The 19,948-nt window shown below is 45.8% G+C and overlaps 1 protein-coding gene across 1 annotated transcript in view; it reads right to left on the reverse strand.

Annotated features, from left to right (window-relative positions):
• Positions 1–4,574, reverse strand: part of SLC16A2 (solute carrier family 16 member 2) — an 80,058-nt gene extending 75,484 nt beyond the window's left edge. Inside the window, exon 1 of the mRNA XM_075008244.1 lies at positions 3,563–4,574. Within this exon, the coding sequence (XP_074864345.1) occupies positions 3,563–4,046 (484 nt within the window). The 5' untranslated portion in view covers positions 4,047–4,574. The remainder of the gene's footprint in view (positions 1–3,562) is intronic.
• Between the last annotated feature and the right edge of the window lie 15,374 nt (positions 4,575–19,948).

A 19,948-nucleotide genomic window follows, 5' to 3' on the forward strand; every position in this document is an offset into this window, starting at 1 on the left:
AACCCTCCCCTGTTCCACCCCCCCATACGCGGCTCCAGCTCACTCCCCTATGAGGGGCTCCAGCTCAACTCCAGCTCCTGCCCCTCCAGCCCTAACCCACCCCAGGCTCAACTCCTCTGGCTCCCTCCCATGGCCCAAACCCACCACCAGGCTTAACCCTCCCCAGCTGTCCCCCCACCCCCGAAATGACCTTTCTGAAGGAGCTCCAGGTGCTCCTGCTGCTTCCCACACCACAGAACGTGCGTTCCAGCGGAGAAAACAGCCACCCCCGACTTACACGAAATTCGAGTTATGCGAGGGTGCATGGGAACACAAACCTTGTGTAACTTGAGGGATTATTGTACTGTACTGTTAATAGCCTACAAGTGACTATATTAAAATTATCAGAGAGGTAGCCGTGTTAGCCTGTAGTTTTGAGAACAACAAGAAGTCTTGTGGCACCGTATAGACTAGCAGATATTTTGGAGCATAAGCTTTCGTGGGCAAAGCCCCGCTTCGTCAGATGCATCTGACGAAGTGGGTCTTTGCCCATGAGAGCTTATGCTCCAAAATATCTGTTAGTCTATAAGGTGCCACAAGACTTCTTGTTGTACATTAAAATTGTCCATACATCTTTATCTCTGCCACCATGTACATACACTGTCTTTAATTACACGAGTATATTATTCCCCAGCAATATCATGCTATTGGTTCTAGAATCTAAGAGGTGTCGCATCTTTTAAATCCTTTCATTTCTCAATCATCCAGAACATCAGTGCCATGTGTTCTAGACTACAGCAGCATGTCTCATTGCTCAGTGCCGATCCTTTGGTTCTCCTTGGCACAGTTCAGGAAGGCAACAAGCCGGTCCCTGATATCAAAAAGGCTGAGATACACTCTGGCAGAAAGGACAGGCCACCAGAATGAGATTCAGGAGATCTGACTTCCATTCCACTCTGAGCTACTGACCTGCTATCTGACCTCAGGAAGTCATTTCACTTCTCTGTGTCCGTTTCCTCTCCCACACTGTGTATGTACGGTATTGTCTATTTTGATAATAAGCTTTCAGGCAGAGACTGCCCCTAGAACAACATAACCACGCTCTCATTGGGGGTCTGTAGCTGCTCCTAAAACACAAATAAATAAATGACTTGAATACAGGCTCTTTTCTCTCTTCTTAATCCTACAAACACTTCAGCCTGCTACTAACTTTTCGTATGTAAGCACAATTGAAAATAAGTCACTAAGTTACTTAACAGGCATTTTTACAGGACTAAGGCAGTTTGTTAGAAGCCTCCCTGGGAGCCCCAATTCAGAGGAGGAGGCAGTTAAAAAGCTTGTTTAGCTGGGGACAAAAAAAAAAATCAGAAGGCTTATATGTGTCAGCTAATTTTCCCTTTTACTCTTTACTATCGTCACAAAACACACCAGCAGTCATCTAGCACTTTAAAGACTAACCAAATAATTTATTAGGCGAAGGGGTTTTGGGGGGCAGACCCACTACTTCAGATCTGGCAAAGTGGGTCTGTCCCATGAATGTTCATCACCTACCATATTATTTTGATAATCTTTAAAATGCTACAGGACTGCTTTTTTGTTTTGTGAAGATACAGACTAACACAGCTACCTCTCTGTGACTATTCACTGTGTAGAATGTTGTGTAAAAACAGTTAAACATGTACTCTTCATACAAATTGCTTTAATGGTCTGCTTAATTGGCATGCATTGTTCTACACAGATGCACAAAAGATTGTAAAATGCTGTTATATTTCAGAACTTTTCTTTAATTACAGTCCCATAATGGATATACACAAGGCACGTTACATGTGCAACCTTAACTTATTTTGACCTTTTTGTGCTTCAGTGCAATCCTACAGTCTCTTTTTCAGATCTTTTTCATACAAAACTTCTTTGGCTGGGCTTTTTGGCTTTGTTTCTTCTTTTCTAAGAAAGAAGAAAGCTAGTAAGAATTCTTGTATTCCTGTGATAACATGGAACTATTTGGCTGGACAGTACCAGAATATTTTTGATATATATGTACAAAATGTACACTTCCCCCCCCCCACAAAAACAAACAAACAAACAAAAACAAAAAACTCATCCAACTTAACTGTTTGGGGGATTATTTTTTTTGCTTTGTTGTTGTATGTGTTGGAGGGTGGACGGAGGGAAGGAGACATGTGAAACTTTGTGAAAAGATTCACCTTCAGGAACAAAAGAAGTCTGGCAATTCAGTCCAAAGGTGGAAGTTAAAGCACTGAGAACAAAGACTGAGAATGCTTATGGCACCTTAATGTTGTCCGTGCCCCGCATAAAAGATGTCTAAGCTTTTCGCTTTCTGAAAATATTTGTTTTACTCTGGCCATCAACAGGGCTTTCCTGTTGATTGGGTCTTCACGAGTCTCTGCCTGAGGATAATTTTGCAGGGATGGGAGACATTTGATATATGGATTATAACTCAAACCTCCGCTCTCCCACAAGTTACATCTGCTGCAAGGAAACACCTTAAACAGCAGGCAGGTTCTGATACAAACCAGTGTTTCTCAATGTGGAAGTACACTGAGGTCTTCCAGGGGACACATCAACTCTAGATATTTGCTAATTTTACAACAAGCTACATAAAAAACACTAGTAAAGTCACAGAGGGATAGAGTCAGGAGATCTGACTTCTATTCCACCCTGAGCTACTGATCTGCTGTCTGACATTTGTTAGTCTATATCTTCGCAAAACAAAGCAAGCAGTCCTGCAGCACCATAAAAACTAAAAGTTTTATTTATTAGGTAACGAGCGTTCATGGGAAAGATCCACTTCTTCAGATTCTAGGGTCAGTACAATCTAAAAGTTCATTCAGACAATGACTTGTTTCTACTTCTTCATATGCCTTATGCTGAAATGTAAGTACAATATTTCTATTGCAATTGAATTATTTGATAATAAGATTGTAGAAAGTCAGAAACTTTTCAGTCATACTCTTCTGGGACATTTTTGCATCTTTTTGTAAGTAGTTTTTAAGGGAGGTGTAACTTGGTGATACGCAAAACAACTCTGACTCCTGCAAAGGGTAAAGTAAACCAACAAAGGTTGAATGGCACTTGTTTCAAAACCTCTGATTACCTTGGGACCCTGTGTCTCAACTGATGGTATGAGTAGAGGAGGCTGGGGGGTAGTTATTTTTTTTTTGAAAAAGGGGTACTTTATATATATATATTAAAAAAAAGGCTGAGAAACACTGATCCCTATTAACCAAGGGAAGCCAGGCATCTGAAAGGGGAGTGCACTGAAGCTGGGAGGAGCAGGGCTGCGGTGACAGCCTGACCGGCAGCTTGCTCCTCCTTAAACAGGGTACTCTGACAGAGGGATTTCTAGGGCAGCCGGGAGCGGGTGGCTCACTGACCCCAGACAAAGTTACAAACTGTTCCCTTTGCGGGGCCAGGCCCAGGAAGCCCTTTCAGACCAAGGGGGATTTTTGTGCACACTGATCCGCCCGCTCCCGGCTCTTCCCCTCCAGGGGGCGCTCAGGAGCCGGGGGGCAGGGGCCGGCGTCCGGCAGGGGGCGCCGGCCGGCCGCCCTCCGCCGCTCACCTGTTTTGAACTCCAGCGTGCGGTCCTCCTCGCCGCCGCCGCCCAGCTCGCTCTGCAGCATCACGTACAGGATCCCGAAGGAGTTGTGGATGCCGAAGATGGACCCGTTGCACCAGGTGGCGGCGAAGACCACGATCCAGCCGAAGCCGCCTTCGGGAGGCTGGAAGTTCGGCCCGGCCCCCTGCAGACCCCGGGCCGCCTCGCCATCCTCCTCCGCCTTGGGCCCCTTCTCCTCGGGCAGCTCCTGCTCCGCCTCGCGCTGCGCCATCTCCGCCGGGCTGGGGCTGGGGCTGGGGCTGGGGCCGGGGCCGCCGCTGCTCCTCGGATCCCGGCAGCGGATCCAGTCCAGCAGCTGGTCCCACATGCGCCCTCCCCCGCCCCCTCCACTCCCTCTGTCATCCCGCCGCCCGCCGGCTCCTCCCCTGCCCGCCGCCGCCGGGTGCCTCCTCCCAGCCTCCCCGCCCCCAGCCGCAGCCTCCTCCATCTGCAGGGCGCCGCCAGCCGCGGTGCAAGCCCCCAGCAGCGTCGGGCTCAGTCCTGCGCCAGGCCCCGGCCCCGGCCGGCGGCTCCCACTCCAGCCCCACAGTCGGTGCGGCGGCTAGGGGGGAGGGGGCTTCTTTCCAGCTCCCCCCCCCCCCACCCACGCACCCACCCCCCGTTTCCTGCCCTCCCCGCCGCAGGAAACCAGGCTGGGAGTCGGCGGGGCCCGCGGCTGGGCTCCGGCAGACCCGGGCGATCGCGGCCGCTCCCCGGGGGCATGCCAGGGCGGGCAGCCAGCGACCCCCGCCCCCTGGCTGCGGAGGGGGGCGCAGCGCCGGCTCCTGCTCCGGGTGGGGGTCGGGCGGTAACCACGCTCCCCGCCGCCAGTGCAATTCAGCAGCTCCAGCGCCCGGAGCGCCTCCCCCTTCGGAAGTCAGGCCGGGCTTGGGTGCTGCAGCGCGCGGCGGCCCGCCCGGCTCCTCCCAGCACCAGGGGGCAGCCCGCCGGCCTGGCCCCGGCAGGGCCCTGCGCCCTCCCCGCGGCCGGCCGCTGAATGCTCCCGGCGAGCCCCACTTCCCACCCCTGGCGCCAGGGGGCGGCTGAGCGGTAGCGGCGCCCAGTGGTGGAGTGAGGCGTGTTAGGGCCCCGCCCGGCCGGTGCGCTTGAGACACAAGGTGCCGGCGGCTGGGTTCGCGGCCGAGGCGAGGTTCTGTTTTGCCCTTGCCCACGCGGGGCCGGGGGCGCGCGTGGCCCTGCAGGCAGCCAGACCGCAAAGGGCGGCACTCCGGGGTGTCCCTGAGGAGGCGGAGGAGTAGCGCTGCTTCCCAGCATAGGGACGCAGAGGGGCCTGCCCCCTCTTTGTTCCCATGTCTAGAGCGTGGGGGAAAAGGAGACAGAAACCGCTGAGGCTGAGGGGCCTCTGAGCCAGAGTTTCACCTAAGGCCGCCTCCTGCAAGTCAGTGGGGGCCCCTACACCAGCACAGAGTCCCCCCCTCCGCAACTTCATTGGAACTGGAGCACGCGTGGGTCTCTGGTGTGCAGCACTCCGGGGCCAAAGAGTTTGGGTGGGAGCCTTTCCCACAGAGAGTGACAAACATTTCAACGGCTTCCCATGACAGAGATGTCCCTCTGCAGTGCTCTTGCCCCCGGCTTCCTGTCTCAGAAACTTAACCACTGAAAGACACAGTCCCAGCTTCCTTCCCTAACCAACCCTCGGTAGGAGTAACAACACGTGTGTGTAACACAAATACTTAAGTCCAACCTGCTAACTAGATTTACTGACAATGTTCACTAGATCTCTAGGGTGCTTTGTACTTTTGTTGGACTTACTGGTATCCCTTAAAAATATCACTCTGTTCCCGCAGTTTTATGCCCTGGAGCAGGGTTGCCATGACCTGCTCTGGTTGTTGCTGAGCCCTTCATGCAAAACAGAAAACTCAGTGCCCCTCCCTACTGCCAGCAGGAGAAGGTGTTGCCCATTCCCTGTCAGCATATGTCTCTCTTGGGTGACAAACATTAAGACTTCAGGGAACCACTAGAGACTTCCCTGCTGTCTACAACCATTGATTTCTGGCACAAATGGTTATTGTGTCACGCTCATGAAATGAGGGCAGCACTCAGGACTCAAAATATATTGCTTTTTTGGTTTTTATGTTTTTTTATCAGCATCCACCATTACAGATAGCAGCTGGATGAGGTAATATTTTTATTGGACCAACTTCTCTTGGTGAGAGAAACAAGCTTTCAAGCTTCCACCGAACTTTTATTCATTATTTGAAAGAAGTTGGTCCAATAAAAGATATTACCTCCCCACTTTGTTTCAGTAGCATCCTAGACCAATATGGCTACAACAACACTGGCTCTTTTCTCAGTTTTCTGTTAACTGTCTTTAGGTGGTAAGCCATGTTTCACTTAACAGTGCTCAGTACAAGTCACATTCTGACTCTGAAGTCTTTTTCAATAGTTGTGTTGTTATATTAACACCACTTTCTACCACGTGGACTAGGGACAATGAGCTAACTCTTACATGTCTCAACTGCTTAAACTCATATTCAGTGACCTGTGGCCCTGTGTCAAATGTTACCATGTCAGGTATACCATATCTAACAAAAATAGACTTGACATGCACAACCACTTAATTAGCTGTAGTGGATTTCAATAAAGCTATTTCAGGGAAGTGAGATTAATAATTTAGAGTGAGTACATAAATTTTTCTAATCAGTGTAAACAATTCTTCATCTATTTTTTGGCAGGGGGTCAGTTTTTCCTACGCTATCAACATGGCTTTGTTTTCTTGACTTGGCCTTATTTTTTGTATATGCAGCAAGCCTTGACAGTTTTCTCAGTGTCCCTGTTTATTTGGACAAAGAGGCTGTTTTTAAAATGGTTCTAATCATTCTAGGTATCTCAACCCCTAACTGACCTTCATGCATCCTTTAATTATACTTTACTCTAATACCATGGGGATGACCATCTTTAAACAGAGATGGTGTCAATAAAATCCCATCTAGGCCTGAGAATTCCCCCTTTAACAGGCGAGAGGGGCTACCTTATGCTAAGAGCCTTAATCACTTGATGCAGGGTCTTATCCTAAGCTGTTGCTTTAGCAACAAATTTTGTCTGAGATTGGACAATTTTTTTAATCAGATTGACTTACAAAATCTAACTCTGGACTTTGCACCTTGGTACCTTTGCCAAATGCTCTAAAGAGTGTCTGTGCCTTCCTAATCTCTCCCAGACATGTATTTGATTTGGAAATCACACATTTGTAGAAGAAAAAATAATCCCTATTCTTGGGACTGGGGGTGGGGATGGGGGAGAGGGGCTGTCTGCCTGGCTACTTTTGGAAATGGCAATAAGTAACTGATGGTCAGTTTCAGCTAACCTCTTTACACCCATGACCTGAAGCCAAAGCTGTAGATACATCTTTCTTTTAACTAGTCTCTCAATGGAGTTTTTAAATATTGTATCAAGTCATTTTATGTATCATTGTATTAAGCCCTGTTTTATAGAAATTTAGTATCTTTTCATTTAGGACATAGAAACTTTGTATTACATGTTTTTACATAGAAATTTTATATTTTGTAGAATAGTTCCTAGAAGTAGGTAAGGTAAGGAAAAACTTTTTTGAAGCCTGGCTCCAACCCTCCCTCATCTAACTCCTCTGACCAGTATAGTTAGGGGGAGCAACTACTGGTACTAGCAACAATACAGAAGTGTTTTTGTGTATGTGCATGTATGTGTGAGTGTAATATATCATATGATGAGTGTTGATTGCTGTATGTGTATTACCAGTAAATGTGGCATTTTGCCTTTGCCCCTGAAAAGATCCCATGCAGTACTGTTCAGTACAACAAAGCCACCTCTTCTGAGCATACTGACACTCAGTTTTTATTAGCTGTTGTGATGCATCACTCATTGCTTTCCTGTTTTGAGCATGTCCTTTGTAAGAGGACTGTGCTAATTCTTCCTTGGAGGATCTGTGGACAACTAGATTTTCCACTTCCCATTACAGCGCCACACATCTGGAACCTCTTTAATTAAATCCTTCAGTGTTTCGATACTTTATTCACATTTGCAATTTGTATTCATTGGATGTCTCTGCACTGTAGCCCTCTTAAGCTGCATCTACACTAGCAAGTTCTTTCAAAAAAGAACGGAGCATCTACACACAAAATGTCCTCTTTTGATCTGAAATTGGAAGAATGCAGCACTTTTTCCGGTGGCCTTCTTCCTTTCCCAGATGAGGAAGAGAGCCTTTTTCCAAAAGATTCTTTAGGGAAAAAAACATGTGTAGATGCTTCCCAGGGCCCTCCTCTTGAAAGAGCAGTCATCATGGCACCAAATTTTTTGAACGAGTGGGGGCTGCGTGGATGCTCTCTGTCAAAAGAAAGATCACTGTAGTGTAGACATAGCCTTAGGTTGGTGGTTTCAAATGCTAGATTAGGCATGAATTTCCCTACACAGTTCACCATGCCGACAAATCTTTGTACCCTTTCCTTGTCTGTGGGGTCAGGCAGGATGGTGATGGCTTCAGCCTTATGGTTCTCCATGCCCTTTTAGCTTCTCACCCATGTACATTATTTCTGCTCAGTGGGATTTATATTTCTGTTTAACAGTTGCCCAGTTGTTATTGCTCTTTCCAGAGTGGCCTGAACCCTCTGATCAGGTGCTTCATTTTTTTCTCCAGAGCAAAACAGCACCTGGGTAGAGATTAGTATCCTCTCTATTTCCAGAAATGGGTTGTGTTTTCTGGTGAAGCAACCCAAATGGCAGTGTTAGTGTGCATGGATGTGGGCACCGTTTTCCTAAGAATGCCAGCCAGAACCTGCGGAGGCATCTAGTATAGAAGAAATATTTGGGATTAGCCATCATCTCCTCCCAAAATTCTCCCCTGAAAGGGAATGGAAAATACTCCCTTTTTACATATTTAGCTAATTCTTTTGGGGCCATTTTTTTACAGAGACCAAGGAGCATAACCACGCTATTTGTCCTGTGGTTCCCAGCCTAGTGAGATGACCTCATATCTCTTCTTCATCCTCTTTTTTTTAGAAATGGCTTGCTGAGCTCAGGACCCCCTTAGGAAACTGTGGAAAACTGAAACATAAAATGCGTGAAGGTGCAATTTGTGAAAAGCCTAACTTTTGCCACAGCAATTTATGGATGTGAACCGTGTGAAATGAATGCTGCTGCTAAGAAAAAAGCTGAATTGAAATATGGTGCTGGCAAAGACTCTTGTATATTTCTTAGACAGTCTTTTTTTTCCTGTTCATGTTAGAAATATTATTGGAGAGAGGCAGACAGATGTTGGACATGATCAGCTGCAAACTTATGTACTTCGGTGACATTAAGCATAGAGATTCTCCTGGTGAAACAGTTTTTCCTAATATCCAATTTAGACCACCCCTTCAGTAATTTGAGACCATTGCTCCTTGTTCTGCTGTCAGCCACCACTGAGAACAGCCTTCCTCCATCCTCTTTAGAGCCCCTCTTCAGGAAGTTTAAGGCTGCTATCAAATTGTCCCTCACTCTTCTCTTCTGCAAACTAAATAAGCCCAAATCCCTCAGCCTCGCCTCATAGGTCATGTGCTCCAGCCCCCTAATCATTTTTGTTGTTCTCCACTCCAATGCATGCACAGCTGTTAACTTATTGCAATGAAAATACTGAGGTAAGTAGATCGTAGTAAGTTTACTTCAGCTCTGCTATTCAAGTAGCTGAAGTTGTATAAAAACATCAATGGCTGGCAGTAGTATAGATTAGGCTCCAGCTCTGTTCTGTACTCTGCTTCCTTATCCTCTTGAAGATAGCTTTAAACTCTTCCTCAGTTGTCCCTTGCAACACCATTGAGTGTGCTTGTTTGATGAGAGCAAGGGCTTGACACACTTCTAACCTGATATTGGATGTTCTTTTTCCTGTTAATATTAGAGCTTGTTTCTTGTTCAGTTTGTCACTTACACCTCCATCCAATTCACATACTCCTTTAATGGGAATCAGCTCACTAGTGTAAGACCTGAGTTTTCCCCATTTACCTTTCACTATCTGTGACTTTGGCTTATGCACGTGTCCAACTTTAAATCAATAAATGTCATATTTGCTTTCAATGTGATAGGCTAACCATCCACTGTGATGCTGTCTGTCCATTGCCCTGTAAAATATTAATCTGAGCTTGGGCTGTCATCATCGTCCTCTTTGTCCATGGTGTGCTGGTTCAGCTGGTGCTTGCAAACTCTTATCAAGCGATGTAATCGATTGCAATGCTCTCATCTTTTCTCATATGCCAGGCATCATCCTGATTACTGCTGGTGATCACCAGGTGTGCAGGTCTCTGTGCTGTTCTTGCTTGTCTTTGTGGCCATGTCTACACTACTACTTAATGTTGGCAAAATTTGTGTCACTCAGGTGTAAAAAAAGGTCTCCTGACAACATAACTACTGCTGTTCCTTGAGGAGAGTTTATTACGTCAATGGGAGAGTTCTCTCCTGTCAACATAGTGCAGCTGCAGGAGCAATTTCACAGTGGCGCAGCTGCATCTGTACAGCTGAACAGCCGTAAATTCACTAGTGCAGACATGGTCCTGGAGCGCCAGGCATCTTTATGCATAAGGTCACTTGTGGTGTTTGTATTCTCAATCATGTCACTGCTATCAGAGCACTGTCCGCCCCCAATGTGTCATTCTGCGCTGCGTGTCTTCCATTACTTGGTTAATTCTAACTACTTCCTCAGGGGTTATTCCCGGGTTTCTCAACAGCAGTAGATGGGTCACCAAATCTATAGTTTAAGGACTTCCTAGTAAAAATCTAACTTGCAAAAGGTTTCATTTTTGTTTGAAGTTCAGTACTCCACGAGTTTCCATGGTGAGCCCCTTATTCCAGAGCCAACGGAAGAGTCTTGAATGCATCAAATGCATCCAAAGCTGCTGCGTCAGAGATAAAGCAGCCTCTGATTCACTTCCATTTCACTGGCACCCATTGCTTGCAGAGACGGAGATAAGTGCTATGCAACTGTCTTCCAGCTGTCCTTCCTATCCCAGAGCTTCCCTTCTGATGTAGCCATTAGTTGTTTTGGTGCCTTTTTTGTAAAAAAGGAGGAGACAATACTCAGCCAGCTCCCTATCCCCCTCCCCAGCCAATCCCACATCTGAGGCTGCCAAGATGCCGGTACTCAGTACCAGCAAAAAAAAAAAAAAAAAAAAAGCACTGAGTTGTTCCATTCTTCCACTCAGGATACCTTTTACTCCAGGTACGATGTGGTGTTCAGCAATCACTCTGGGCCCAGGCAGCCTGAAAGAGAGCCTCTGGATTCCATAATGCAGGTCCAGTTGCTTCTGTACAACTGAAGATGGTGTTCTGCTCCACAGGTCCCTTCTATCTGAGAAGCTAAAGCACTTAAAGGTACAGTTCCCATTACCACAGGGTCCACCCTCTTGGAGCCATTTGCTACAGTCCCAGTATTTTAAAGGGACCTCCAAACATGGATATTTACAGACTCCCATTGGCTCAGAGTTCTGATGGTTTCAATTGGACTGGCAATCCCTTTGCAGGGTCAGTGTCCAACTACTCCAGCCTTATGTGAAAGGCAGCCATGTGACATTCAGTTTTCCAAGCAAAGAGATACTTGCATTCACGATCCATACAAATAGCTGTGGGGCTCCTTTGGATATAATATTATTTTCTGCATCTTTATGAGTCACCAGAAGACACAGGCAAATGCTCGTGTTTTGCTAGGCAAAAGTTTTAGGCTATATAATATTACCAGAAGTATTTTCCAGGATGTTAATACAAACAAACAAAAATCAGAGAAAACAGATTGATGTTTGGATTGAAGCATCCCCGTCCCGTGTTTGTAGTCAAAACATTTCAGCCTTGGACTATGGATGAGTGCCATACAGCAAAATCTGACTGCAACCCAAAGCAGCAGTTCTGCATCTGCTTTCATTGTCCAAGATGAGTGAAGGGCAGAAAGCAAAGGAACAGAACTGAAGGTAAAGTGTAACACAGGAGGTTGATTTAGTTATTTATTGTGTCTTAAAATACAATTTGAAACTTGTCAGTGTCTTCTAAAATGAAAAAGTTTTGTGATCCTGGGCAATACATGATCTGAGTGCCAGCAGCCGGATCCAACCTCCCAAGCCTTTTAATCTGTGCTGCTAGCAGGTTAAAATTATATCTACTCAAACCTTACAAAGATCTCCCTTTACATCCAGGATTACTAATTAAAGATGCCCAGAACGGTAACTGGGGCAGAACGCAGGGGCATTGTCTGCTCCACAGCACACAGTATCACCTCCAGCTTCCCTTTTCCCCCTGCCAGCCGAAGCAGATTCAAGGGTACTAGGAGGACTAATGAGATTTTAAGGAATGGGATGATCCCATCTCTCAGGCATGTTTGTTTTGCTTATGTGACCTTGTCTTGATTTGGGTTGTTAAAGAGCCTCTCCTTTCGGGTTGCTGCTGGGTTTTTTGCTTGTTTGCTAACTTGTCATAGTACTGGCCTGCAAATCAGTGACTATTGGCTCTTATAAACTTCCCAATGCACACTGCTTTCTCCCTGTCAGAAGTGGATTCCTGACTCTTCTTACACTGCCTTTGAACCATGCTTGAGTGTGAGATGGTCAAGCTATGGTCTGAAGAAGTGGGTCTGTCCCACGAAAGCTCACCTAATAAACTATTTTGCTAGTCTTTAAAGTGCTACTTGACTGCTTTTTGTTTTGATGGTCAAACCGAGTTTGAACTCAGCACACCAATGTACAGCCCCCTTCTGCAGATTCCCATTTTGCCCCATGGTTTACATTTAAATGTATTAAAAAACAATGATAATGGTCTCCCCTCCCTGAATTCCTCCTCCTGTAGAAACCTTATGGTGAATGCTTTCTTTTGTCAGAATTCAAGCTTTAGGATCCACAGTGTTATCCCCTTCCCACTTGCAGAATAATGCTCTTCCTTAACATCATATTTGCACTGTAACATGCCTATGTATGGAAGTGTGGCAGACCATATAGGCAGCACAATATGAGAACTGGGTGGAAGGCACACATACTGCGAGTTCGGTCAGTACCTTTTCGTTCCCCACCTAGGCTCACAGAATGCATCCTAGAAGCCAAGGCAGGCAGCTGGGGTCCATTAAAAATCAGTCTGCATCAAAAAGGCTAATCAGACACCTGGTGCCAGTTAAGGCCTTCTGGCTCACCATAAAGGGTTCCCCCCTTGCCCCCACTCCCACAGCAGAAGTGGGGAAGGAGAAGTGGTGCAGACCAGGAAGAGAGGCTGGAGGACTGAGGTTTTGGAAGAGAAAAGCAGCTCAGCCAGGTACAGGGGGAAGGTGCTAGAGGGAAGCAGTGGGAGAAGTGGCCTAGGGAAATGCTGCTGTGTTTGGGGCAGGGGAAAAAGCCCCATCAGCTGCCTCCCATCTAGGGTCCCTGGGCCAGAGCCCAGAGATATGGTGGGCCTGGGCTCCCCCAACCCTTCCCCTGGAGAGTCACCCTAGTGGAAAGACAGGGCAGCCCAAACCTTCTGAAGGGGGCTTGCTCCACCTTTGTGACTTCCCTTGATGAGAATGAGACTGGCTTGGTAAATGGAGACCCTGGTCTCTGGCAAGACCCAAGGCAATGGAAGGGACACAGTGGGTCTCCGAGGGACGCAATAAAATCTACCATGAAGCACAGAACTCCTAAGGGGATGGCAGGGGACATGTCACCGGAGGGACAGTGCATCCTCCACTGGACGGAATGGAACCTGCTCAGAACTAAGTGGCTGGCTTGCAAAGTTTATTGTAAAAATAGGTTCTGTGTTTAGAGTTCAACCTGGAAACAATCCCATTATTTCTGTGCCACCTTTCAAAAGTAGGTTCAATCTGATTTTGAGTAACTTCTCCTCAGGCCAGCCACAGTAGTACCAGGGCTGCTTGCCAATGTTTTGCACCAATAAACTTCCAAATGACCAGTGAGCTTCTACAGCCAATGTCACATCAGAGGAGTTACAGCTGTGCCTGGGATCCTGACCACTGTGTTGTACATAAATACTCTTGCTTAAAAATTAGGATAGACTTTGAAGAAGGCAATGTCCCAGAGTGAGAGCTGCTGATGCTGGAGACGCTCCTGGCTGATGCTGGGTGTCAAATAGTTTGAACTAGGAAACCACCTTTTTATTACAGTACCAGTCAGGGCTCCATGGTTCTAGATGCTGTATAGAGATATAGGAGCTCCAAGAAGACAAGATAATCTTCCACATGCATTTTAAAGTCTCTCACCACATTTTCAGAATAATGCTACAAACTTTCCAGCTTTGCAGTCATGTCACGAAAAGGACAGACTTCAAACTCTTTCAGACAAAGAGTTAATGGGCACAAAACAGACATCAAAACACTCCTGATCCACAAACCAGTTAGTCTACAATTTAATGGAGTGGGCCATTCTGTTAGTGACTTAAGAGTTTGCATCTTATTGAAGAAGAATTTTCACTCTGCTTTGGAAAGAGAGACTGCTGAACTCTTTCACATTCAAATTTGAGACATTACCATGTGGTCTGAACCGGGATGCAAACTTTCTGGGACACTGTATAGGGGCTTTTTTGCATACTTGGCTCAATCTAAGTCTTGACTCCCCGCCCCCCCCCCCCCCCCCCCACCGCCCCGGTCCCCTCTGCTCTCTGATTTGCTCACCTTGATATTTTTTTTTTCTGATTTGTCAACCTTGATTACTATTTTTGGTTCTGTGCCTTAAATATTGAGTCTGTTCCGGTATTGCTATGGTCTGAAGAAGTGGGTCTGTCCCACGAAAGCTCACCTAATAAATTATTTTGTTAGTCTTTAAAGTGCTACTTTACTGCTTTTTTGTTTTGATAGTATATAGACTAGCACAGCTTTCTCTCTTACTAATCAAGAGTAAATATGTGTCACACTGATTTTCCCTGAAGACCAATACAAGAGTATCCACCATGCTCTTGTTTTGGGTGATTCCAAAGCAAAACTTAGATACTTGTTTGAGTTCTTTATACTTGAAGTTAGCAAAAACAAAAACACAACAAAAAAACCTGCTAGTTTAGTACTGCTACTACAAGCACATGTCTTCCTTCATTACCGCACTGCAGGCAGTAACATCTTACACTTCTCTTCCACTGACCTTGAGGGCAGGTTAATTTAAGCCCAAATCATATGTTTGATGAAAAGCAGTGAGGGAGAAGGCCAAGGAGGAGTTAAACTTCATGAGTAGAGCCTCCACATTCTTTATCAGCAGGGGAGGGAGGGCGTGAAGCCTGCAGCTGTGAAGTAAGTTTGATTTTCATTTTACTTCCACAGGTCTCTACAGGTTCCCCCAGATACGAGTCAGAATTTTTCCACAGGCAGCTGTCCTTAGATTTCCGCTCCCTCACCTGCCCACCTGTAACCTGTCAGTTTTCTGTAGCTGCTCAGGTGAGCAAACTCTGCCTAAAAGGTCCCCAAGTGGAATTAAAAGGGCCTTCTCTGGTTATAAAATGCTGTGATTTGGCCTAGAATGTTTTATGTGTTTTATATTTTGCTTGTGTAAATCTGCTTTTACTGAAAGGAGAATTCTAGCTGCATGCCCTGTGGAAGGCCAGACTTCGCATTAACCTTGGAAGCTTGTTTCACAGCTAAACCCCTTCAACAGACCACTTGACCATCCGTCCCGTTTTTGGTGGGACAGCCCCATGTTTTGGGTGCCAGAAAGGCATCCCAATTTATTTCAACAAAGGGGCTCATTGCCCTGTATTCGGCCCCCTGCTGGCATGCAGGTGCAACTGCTGGCCGGAGAGCAGGTGCAGAGCACTTACAGTACATGTGTGTTCTCTGGCCACACCAGAGGGAGCCAGCAGGGATTCCTGACCTGTCCTGGCTGGGGCTGCCTCTGGGCAGCTGCCCCACCTCATCCTGTGAACCTGCCCTGTCAGCCCACAGCCCTAGTTTAAGGACCCGTTCCTGGAGGAAGGGGCTGCTGGGCTGAGCCCCTGCCTGCACAGGGTCTAACCTAGCCAGCCCGGCGGGCCCAGCCCACCCTCAGGCTCGGAAGCTCTCGCTGCCAAGTCCCAACCAGTGTCCCCGCTCCTCCCCCACCACCCCAGCAGCCAGTCACCCCAGAGGCAGAGTAACAGCAGCTCCAGGCGGAGGCAGGACACAGCCATGGTGGACTGGGGCCAAGGTGAGCACGACTGAGCTTCACGTTTCCTGTCCCGCGCCCTGTGGGGCTTGGGCTGAGGGAGCAGCAGGGCCTGGCTGGGCTGGGGTTCTCCTGGCCTGGGGCAGGTTTGATGCAGGGGGACTGGCAGTGACCTGGGGCAGGGAGGCTGTGGTTGGGGCACTGGCAGTGACTGGGGGCGGGGAGGCTGTGGACTTACAGGGCTGGTAGTGAGCTGAGGGATGGGGAGGCTGTGGTTGTGCGGGGTTGGTAGTGAGTGGGACCCCTCACCTGGCTGGGGTTCCTCAGCTTCTCCTGGCCCCCAGGGAGCAGCTGCTTGCAGCCCCCTCCCTGCTGCACTCTGGCTACCCTACACAGCAGCCCTCTGCCCATCCCCGCATCCACGGCTCAGGTTGGTCGGCCAGCTGGGCGTCCCCCGCACCATATCTCCCTGTCCCATATTTGGGAAAGGGTGATATGGTCACCCTATCATTGGAGTACTTTTGATCTTCAGCTTTCATGGGCTGGAGATGGCGCGAGAAATTGAGTCACTGTTGTAGCTGGATCCCACTGACAGCTTTGAAGATCAGAACCAAGAACAACCTGATGGTGAGTTGGCTGTCTGGCCTTGAGCTGTTGCAGGTGAGCCACAAAGTGAAAGTGACTAGAAACAAAATGGGAGCCTGTCAGTCTGTTTTGATTGGACAAATTAAATGAAAAGGATGGGAGATTTTGAAAAATCCCTGTTCTGAATAATCTAATATGCCCTGAATAACACAAGTAAAGAATATAGTTTTAAACACCTGAGGTGAAATTCTGGCCTCATTGCCGCTGAATTCACTGGGGTCAGGATTTTACCCTGACTGCTTCCCTTGAAGAACTGTATCATTAAATGGCACATGTAATTAAAAGTGTTGGCGGATGGTCTGTCTGCCCAGGGTTTTGTAATGGTGCCCATCAACATAGTGGAAATTCCTTGTGAGGCCATTGTTAGTTCTTGTCTCACTAGGATTTTGCAGCTGCCAGAACTCAAACATTACCGAGAAAGCAATCACAACCACTTCAAAACAAATGGCATGATGGCTCTCACCAACTTCCGTTGTTTTATCACTTCAGGAAGGGGGTGCCCATAAACAACCCTTCTACCACAGAGCCAGCCTCCTGCCTGGCTCAGTCAATGGAAAGATTCCCATTGCATTCAGTGTGAATTGGATCCAACACAGGGAATCTCCCTGAAGAACAGAGGCAAACTGCAGCTAGCAGTGGCAAGCAGTTCTCCAGCTATTCTATAATCACTATGTTGTAAACCCACTGTGGTTGGTTTCAGAGATTTTGTCTTACCTGATGTGCTACTGGAACCTCTTCTTACACTAAATTACTGGCAGCACAAAAATATGGTAGTTTCTTTTCTTTTCTTTTTTCCAGAAATGACAAAGGACAGCTATACAAGCCTGTTGGGAAGCCTAGCAGCATGTCGTATCCAAATAAGAGAAATACACATTAAAGGAGCATTTTGCCACAGGAATTCATTTTCACTGAAGCATCAGAGTCTTGTGACCTGCCACCCAGCAACAGAGTTGCAGTGACCAAATATCAAAAGTAACAAGTTATATTTGCAACGAAGGGTCCTGTGGCACCTTATAGACGAACAGAAAAGTTTTGAGCATGAGCTTTCGAGAGCAAAGACTCACTTCATCAGATGCTGGACATTATATTTATATTAAGTTTATATTTGGTCAAGCAGCACCAGTTGTCGGCATTTGAAAACAGATTATGTTAGCAAGTGGCTACCAGCAGAGCAATTTACATGCTGACACACAGTTCCTTTTATTTTTAACTGACTGTCATTTATCATGCTTTTATCTTTAGATTTCAGCTCTCCTTTAAAACCAGTCACTACAGCTAGTCTGACAAAGACAACAAACGCATGGTCTCAGTAGAGTAAATGTTTGCAGGGGCAGAGGGGAAGCAACAGTGACAACACATTCCTTGGCAGGAGCATTGGAACACTCAGTTCAGAGAGAAAGAGCTGCAGAAGTTAAAATACCAGTAAGAACACTAGATCTCTGAATGCCTGAACATATCCAGAGACCACTTTTGCTTTCAAAGGAAAGGTAATATGTTGCCATATTGCCCGAGGCATATACCGTAAATAAAACACGTACTAACAATGACATCGTATTACATTTACATTTCCTGGGGAATTCTAAGTGGCACTGATTATATTCAGGTTTCCACAAGTTTATACAATAATATCATACAACTGTTTTCACTGTTAGATAAATAGACAGCTCTAAATGGAGCCTACCAAGTAATTTGGCCAAAACAAGTTGACCTAACTTAAAATTGTTTGACTCTAATAAGCAGTGTTCTATGGATTCTAAAGATATGACATGCCACAGGCTTCAGATATCATGAGTTGCACTAAGCCAACACTGAGCAGTTTGGAAACTGGGTTCATTTAGTCTCACATTAATTAAAGGCAACAGAGTTATCCCAAGGATAAATTAGCTCCTATTAATTTAACTCACAGTGGTTATTGAACAATCAAAATAGAAAGACAATCACTGTTCAGGAGTACTCATAGGGCCAATATTTCCAAAGCAGGGCTTATAATTTTGCTATTATTTTAAGATGGCTTTAAGCAAGGGGAGCTGTGGCCCCTTTAAAAGAAATGACACCCTATTGTCAGGTCTCTTATCTATAGCCAGCAGGTGGAACTATGTGTCCTCAGCGATAGATACTGACACACACTCAGGCTATGTCTAGACTGCCGAGAATTGTGGGCAGAAGATACGCAAATTGCGCAATGCACTCGGGTATCTTTTGCGACAGTTTTGTTGGGAGAGACTTTTCCAACATTTGGCCCATCCACATGCAATGTCGACAGAACGCTCCTGACTGGCAGATCTCTTCCAACAGATCTGCTATCTGGATGCATGTTCTGTAGACAAAACTTCTGGAGCTCTCGTCACTACTGCTGCTCCAGAGGTAGAAAGCCCATGACCCCAGAGGTAGGAAGTATGGGAATAAAAAAACAAGTTAGCATTTTATGTAACAACAATAACAATGAAAATCAGAAAGGCTAATTATCGAGATTATAATCTGATGGCATTTCAGCGGAAATCATTACTTATTTGGGATTGCATTTACTCTTCCAGTCACTCCAAAAAGGAGTCATTAATAAGAGGATTAAATGCATAGGGTCAAGAGCCCATCCTAATGGGATCCCATTAATAACACTCCTCTTTGATGTTGATTCCCTCTCTATAATTACATTTGCAGACCAATCAGCCAATTTTAATCCATTTAATGTGTCATGTTAATGCTATTTCTTTCTAGTTTTTTAACCAAAATGGCATGTGGTACCAAGTTACATGCCTTACAAAAGTCTAAGTACATTAAATCAACACAATCACCATTATCAGCCAAATTTGTAAGCTCATTAAAATAGGTATCAAGTTTGTTTGACAGGATCTATTTTACATAAACCCATAATTATTTGTGTTAATTATATTATCCCCCTTTGATTATTTTACTGAGTCCCATATCAGCCACTCCATTATGCTGCTTGGAATCAGTCAGACTAACAGACTTACAATCATGCAGGTCATCCTATTTACACTTTTTAAATATCCACACAACATTACATTTCTTCTAATCTTCTACAACTTACTTAGTGTTCCAAGACTTATTGACAGTCAACATTAATGTTCCAGTGATCTCCTCAGCCAGCTCTTTTGAAACTCTAGGATGCAAGTGATCTGGATCTTCTGCTTTAAAAATGTCTCACATTAGTAGCTGCTGATATACTATTTGAATGCAAAGACTGTTGTATTATAATATTACTATGTCATCTGTGTTCCCCAAATACAGAACAGAAATATTTTATTGACTACGTCTAAGTTTTCTGTATTGTTGTTGATAATTCTACCGTTTCCACCTATGGACCAACACCTTTGTTAGGATTCTTTTGTTGCTAATGTACTTAAAAATTCCTTCTTATTGTCCATAATTCTGCTAGCCATAGAGTTCCTCTTGTGTCTCTTTGTTTACCTAATCAATTTTCTACACTTCCTAGCTTCTGATTTACATTCATTACTTTCCGTTTCCCCTTTCTTCCATTGATTCATAAACACACACACACACACACACCGGTTTTCTTCAATTGTGGAATTGTGGATTTTTGATATCTAATAAAGTAATCTTAAATAATTTCTAATTAGCAGTCAATTTTTTCTTGTTAGTTTTTTGCACCCTAATCTGACTCATAATCGCT

Source organism: Carettochelys insculpta, chromosome 13 (genome assembly GCF_033958435.1).
Source record: "Carettochelys insculpta isolate YL-2023 chromosome 13, ASM3395843v1, whole genome shotgun sequence".
In the NCBI taxonomy this organism is placed as follows: domain Eukaryota; kingdom Metazoa; phylum Chordata; order Testudines; family Carettochelyidae; genus Carettochelys; species Carettochelys insculpta.